We start from the raw sequence: 6,352 nt of genomic DNA, 5'->3' as shown, positions 1-6,352 counted from the left end.
TGTGTGTGTGTGTGTGTGTGTGTGTGTGTGTGTGTGTGTGTGTGTGTGTGTGTGTGTGTGTGTGTGTGTAATAATGTGTGCGTATGTGTGTGTGTGTGTGTGTGTGTGTGTGTGTATGTGTGTGTGTAATAATGCGTGTTTCTAACAATGTGTGTGTCAACACAGGTGACGACTACAGCGTAGCGTCCACTGACGTGGTTCTCCTGGAGGGGGAGACCAGTAAGCCTGTTCCCATCTACATCATCAACGATGTGATTCCTGAGCTGGAGGAGACCTTCCGCATCGAGCTGCTCAACGTGACCACAGGGGGCGCTCGACTGGGGGCGCTCACTCGCACCATCATAACCATCCTGCCCTCTGATGACCCCTTTGGGGCCTTCGGTTAGCTCACGTCTCTCTCACACACAGAAATGCACTCACATTAGCCGATAATTTTGCCGGACAAATTTTCTGGAGAAAAACTTTAAGGCTGATGCGCATCGCAAGCTGCTCTTAGGATTTGGACAGTTTTGACTTCTCAACAGCAGCGGCTCACTTTGAGCAGGCCGAAGTCCGCCGTAAACGCAAGTAAATTAGATGCAAACTATTGTGTTCGTAGACAGCCATGTTTTGTTGTAAAATGTTCATAAAAATACCCTATAGGACAGGTTGGTCGGAAATTATATTATACAAATATTATATTTCAAAATTGTGTTTTATTACTGTGGGCAACTTGCTCTTCTAGCCTAAATGTTTTTTCCGTTTTTTTAATTATATTAATTTATGATTTACAGCAGGGATGAAGACGCAATGGGCAATGTTTTGCTTGGTATAAGAACATCGTTCTACTTTATTTTAGTACAAGTTTAAAGGCACATTTTTTATTCTGTTAAGGAATTTTTGATATATATATTTTTTAATTGAATCTTTATTTTACGAGTCAAGTCAGTTAAAAACAAATTCTTATTTACAACGACCGGGGAACTGCCTCGTTCAGGGGCAGAACGACAGATTGTGACCTTGTCCGCTCAGGGATTCGATGCAGTAACCTCTCGTTTACTGGCCCAACGCTCTAACCACTAGGCTACCTGCCGCCCCAAAATGAACAGCCAGTGCAAATGTAAATTAAAATCTTGCCGACGGAAAACGGAAACCTTGACACACACACACACACACACACACACATACACACACACACACACACACACACACTATACTAGTCTTAAATATAGTGCTAAAATACACAATTGCTCATTCAAATCCGATTACAGTATATGCACGATACTGACGACATCAGCAAACTGAAGATTCCAGCATGTTTCCTTTATCATGAAATGACGTTAGACCTCATAAAAGTACTGTTTGTGTTCCCTAGTATTTCAGGCTGCTCCTGTCACCATAGAGGAGCCAGGGGCGAACTCCTTTGAGGTGACACTGCCCATCGTGCGTAATGCTGGGACCATAGGGACCGTGGCCATCCAGTGGCGAGCCACGGTCAACGGCAGAGCAGCAGTAGGGGACCTCCGGCCTGTGTCAGGAGAGGTAATCTTTGCGCCCGGGGAAACCACTAAGACGCTGAAAGTCGAGGTCCTAGCAGACGATGTGCCGGAAATTGAGGAAGTAAGAAATGCAATCTTTTTTTTTCTTCATTTCATAACATTGTTCTTATTTTTTGCCAAAGAAAGGATTTGTATGATTATATTTACGATATAATATAGAGGCCAATATAATATACAGTCTGTCATTTTTCCTCTAAACGTTCTGTGCTTTTCAGATAATCAAGGTGGAATTGACTAGTGCCACTAATGGAGGAAACCTTGGAATCGACAAAACAATCAATATTACTGTCCCAGCCAATGACAACCCGTATGGGACGGTCTACTTTGACCAGTATGTGTATCGTGTGCAGGAACCTCTTGAGGGAATTTTTATGGCCAACATCACTGTCCGTCGAAGGTTTGTCCTTCAGTTTGAGTTCTGTCCTCTTGCAGTATTATTGCATCTCCTTACCTTCGAATTTGCAGTGAATCGACATGTTGCTACTATTCAAACAGAATTCTTAACTAACTCTCTCTCTCTCTCTCTCTCTCTCTCTCTCTCTCTCTCCTTCATCACATCAGTGGTGGTTATTTTAGCCAAGTGGAGGTCCTCTACAGCACCTCGGAGATAGACATAGTGAGCATGGCCCAGACTGAGGGCCAGGACTTGCTGTTGTACTACAACCCCCCGGTGTCAGGAGTACCCTCTGGCACCCCCCGCAGGCCTGTCAACGTCAGCTCTCAGGGAGACCCCCTGGCTGCCTGTGCTGCAGTCTGCCTGAGGGAGCAGGCCTGCCAGGCCTTCTCCCTGTCTACCCCTGGGGGCTCTACCCCTGGGGGCTCGTCCCCCATGGCTTCCTGCACCTGGGTGACCAGCGGGGCTGTCCAGCTCACCCCGTCCGCCCAGACCTTCACCTATACCAAAAACACCACGGCCGCCGCCGTTCTCTTCAGCTCGCAGGCCGTGGCGGGTAGCGACTACACCACCATGACAGCGCAGACGGCCATCTTGGAAGACGGCTCGGGTGTGGCCAACCTGACCGTTCCCATTCTGATGGACAAACTCCCGGAGATGGACGAGAGCTTCTCCATCCGCATCCTGAAGGTGGAGCTGGTCAACTTGACCGTGGCTGAGAAGAACCTGCCCTCCATAGGGCAACCAGACAATGCAGTGGTCACCATAGGCATGAACGGGGATGCCTTTGGGGTGTTTCTCATCTACAGCCTCAGCCCTAACGCTACAGAGGATGGGATCTATCTGGAGGTGAGAGAGGAGCCACGCGTCTCAGTACCCCTGGTCATAGAGAGGAGGGGGGGCAGCCTAGGACAGGTGACAGTGGAGTGGAGGTTCGTGGGCGGAATGGCTACACCGGGCACTGACTTCACCGGGACTGGAGAGACACTCGTCTTTGCCGACGGTAGGTTTAAAAGCTAGTACTGCATAATGCTTTTTGGATATGAATGTTATTTTGATTGTTCAGTATATTGTGTTCTCTCCACCCAAAGGCGATTTGAAGAAGACCATTGAGATAGTGATTGCGGACGACTCGGAGCCAGAGGACAGCGAGACCCTGATGGTTGGCCTGGTGAAGACGACGGGAGGCAGCCGGATCCTGCCCAGCTCCGACACGGTCACCATCGTCATCCTGGCCAACGACAACGTGGCGGGGGTGGTGGGCTTCCACGCAGTCTCACGCTCTGTCAAGGCCAGAGAGGGTGGGTGTAGTACAGGGGAACCTGTACATCGCTTCAGTGAAGCACGCCTCAACCGAATCCCTGTGTGAATTATTTAGCTCTGCACTGAGCCAGTGTACCAAGCAGCCACTGATGACATAATGACCTCTTTCTCCCCTGATAATAACACCTGTCATAATGCATCAGCAGATAACTGTAGTAAGCCGACAATTCTCTTCTTTTGAATATCATGGCTTCGTGATCACAAATTCATACGGGTGCTGTTTGTAGAGGGCAACACAGCTACCGTTCCTCAACCTCCTCCCTTTCACGTTCGGAAACATCCAATGAATTAATGAAGGAATGCAAGGGATAATGGGAGGAGCACGTTGCAACAGGTGGCACATGTAGTAAGTTCCAGGGCATGGCTCGTCGGGTATGCATGACAGAGCCCTTCCACTCTTATCTGTGGCGAATACTTACACCACTTCCTAATGGATTGATTCTTTCTGAACCACCTACAGTAGTTCAGGAAAGACCTTCGAAAGGCTGTAATCAAAGCCTGTATCCTGGTCTACTAATCTAAAACAGCAACTGCGGGCAACATTTTGCACACGGAATTGGCAATGAGAAATAACTTTAACATTTCACGTAGACAGGAAGGCATGCTGTATAATCCAGTGCAAGTTCCAAATACAGCTTGACATATTGCGCCATATGTATTACTTTAAAAGGTGACTAACGTGTGTGTGTGTGTGTGTGCGCGTGCGTGCGTGTTGTAGGGGAGATGCTGTCCCTGCTGGTGACCAGGACAGCTCCTGGTCTGGGGAATGCCACCGTGGACTGGGCCATCCAAGGCCCCCGCGTTGCCAGGACCTTTACACATACCTCAGGACTACTATTCTTCACCGAGGTAAACAAACTGACCAGGGTTCCTCCTCAAGGAACGTCTTTGACTGAAGTCTCGTGGTTTACATGCCGTGTCCAGTGTTCGGTTCATTCTGTTGTACGTGGTGCTTGTTGTTTTCGAGCGTCTCCTGTCCCTCACACAGGGAACACTGAACGCTACCATCGTCCTCCAGCTACTTGAAGACGCAACCCCTGAGGAGAATGAAGAATATAGGGTGGTCCTGTCCAACATCCACACTTACGGTAAATCCCGTTCCCTGGCCTTGGCTGACAAAACGTAACAACATGCACATTCCAATCTCGCCTATGGACTTGGATCTCTATTTATTTCCCGTTTAGTTTGACCATGCTAGTCATTTAAGGCATGTTTTTTGGTTTACAATCCCTCTATGCAGCATGGATCAGGCATAGAGGTTGCCATAGCAAAGAGTTTTTAGTCTGTTCCACCCCGTAACCTCTGAGGCTGGAAATGAGTGTGACTAGTGTTTGTATGGATATTATCCGTCCGTGTTCTGTTCTCCCTGTCCCTCAGGTGTTCTGGTAACGGGTCACGCAGCGCTGGACATCCAGGGGCGCGAGGCCGTGGTTACCGTGGATACCAGTGACGAGCCGTTCGGGATGCTGAGCATCGCCCCGTCCTCCCTCAGCCTGAGCACAGAGGAGCGCGACGGCATCCTCAACGTCTTCATCAACAGAGAGCTTGTGGCTTCAGGTCAGTCTGGAATAGGGATTTGGGACTAGCTAGCGGCGACAGAGTTTTTTCCTGATCACGTGATCTGACCAGGGAAAACTCCAGGCCTTAAGGAGGAGAAAAGTTGTGACTATACTGTACATTTGATCTATTGTCTCAAAACAAGATTCGCCGCAAATGCCGCTATGTTAATTAATCCGATGTCACCCAGTAACTGCTATTAGTTAGCTGTTACGTGATATGACGTTACAGAAAATGTGTTTAAATATTTAACAGCCAAGTATGTGTTGTTGTTCTGTGTTCAGGGGCGGTGAATATCAGCTATGAGACGGTGCGAGGGTCCCTCCAGAACCTGTCCCAGGTGGAAGGGGGCGGTGGCCTGGCTGAACCAGGACAGGACTTCCTCCCTGCGTCGGGCTCAGTGATCCTGCAGGATGGACAGACTTCGGTGGCCATCCCCATCACGATACTAGACGTAAGGCCACCACCAGGGCTGGGCTCAATGCCTTTTGAATTCAGTCAATTCATCAAATAAGCTGACCTTCCAATTGCTCAAAGCTCCGTTTTCCTCGATGCTTCTCTATGCATTTTTAAGGGGAATTGGAATGCCAGTTTACTTGCTATATTGACTGAATTGGAATTATCTCCAACTCTGGCCACCACAGCAAACACGGTCCTATTTCTCTCATTTGACTCTGGCGGTACTCTGGTAGGCTAAGTGTAGTATGCCTATTTGTTTCATTTTCCTAGAATTCAAACAGTATAAATGTAGCAGACTATATGTCCAATGATATACATTTATTTTTCCAGGATGACGTCCCCGAGTTGCAGGAATTCTTCCTGGTCAACATTACGTCTGCAGTACTCGTCACCACCCTCTCACCTGCCCCTAAACTAGGTATGCTGTGTTTGGCATTGTCCCGAAATGGGCAACTAGGTTAATCACAAACAAAGCATTCTAAATGTGCATGGTTTTCCCACAGCGATCCTATACGTCACTTTTAGTTCTACATGTAATTTGATGGGTTTTCCAACCACTCCCTTTTTTTCTTCTGCCCTAGACTTCCTGTTATGTACTGTAAATTCCCCCTTCATGTTCAATTCTGTGTAATCTGTGTTGTATCTCTTATTTTCTCCTCTCTCCTTTCATTTCTCTCCTATTCCATTCTGTGGGATGAGTAGAAGTTGTATATTTTACACTGAAAGGTAACATATATTTAGTGTTTATTACAGTATAATGCTTTGCGTTGTGTAGTACGGCATAATGGCTAACATGCGATTCATTCACTGTACATTACGTTCAACGGGCACAGTTTTACCAGTGATCTGCAAATATGTCCAAAATGTAATTGGCACTACTGCGTCTTGTGTAATCCTAACCATAGCCCATTTTGTGAATGGGTAACTTCAGAAAACAACGAGTAGACGGATTTACAACACAGACTAGAGATGCACAGGACCCATCTGCCAGCCAGCACTCAGTGGCTACGATTCTTCTGATTGATTGATGCCTCCATGATTGAGGGGCGGTTGGGATTTGGGTCGAGCTGAAAAACACTGT

General features: G+C 47.6%; 1 protein-coding gene across 2 annotated transcripts in view; it reads left to right on the top strand.

The window, feature by feature from the left end:
* adgrv1 (adhesion G protein-coupled receptor V1) overlaps positions 1–6,352 on the top strand; it is a 197,971-nt gene that overhangs the window by 66,739 nt on the left and 124,880 nt on the right. The window contains exons 30-40 of one of the 2 annotated variants that reach the window (XM_055886147.1): positions 166–381; positions 1,355–1,599; positions 1,754–1,935; positions 2,100–2,935; positions 3,024–3,233; positions 3,974–4,104; positions 4,244–4,343; positions 4,633–4,812; positions 5,097–5,266; positions 5,602–5,689; positions 5,974–5,997. In XM_055886147.1, coding sequence (XP_055742122.1) covers positions 166–381; positions 1,355–1,599; positions 1,754–1,935; positions 2,100–2,935; positions 3,024–3,233; positions 3,974–4,104; positions 4,244–4,343; positions 4,633–4,812; positions 5,097–5,266; positions 5,602–5,689; positions 5,974–5,997 — 2,382 coding nt within the window. The remainder of the gene's footprint in view (positions 1–165; positions 382–1,354; positions 1,600–1,753; positions 1,936–2,099; positions 2,936–3,023; positions 3,234–3,973; positions 4,105–4,243; positions 4,344–4,632; positions 4,813–5,096; positions 5,267–5,601; positions 5,690–5,973; positions 5,998–6,352) is intronic. The other variant, XM_055886148.1, reaches the window with a different exon arrangement.

The sequence above is a fragment of the Salvelinus fontinalis genome, chromosome 28 (genome assembly GCF_029448725.1).
Source record: "Salvelinus fontinalis isolate EN_2023a chromosome 28, ASM2944872v1, whole genome shotgun sequence".
Taxonomy (NCBI): domain Eukaryota; kingdom Metazoa; phylum Chordata; class Actinopteri; order Salmoniformes; family Salmonidae; genus Salvelinus; species Salvelinus fontinalis.
The sequence above is the reverse complement of the archived record's forward strand: the minus strand, read 5'-3'. Positions and strand labels throughout refer to the sequence as shown.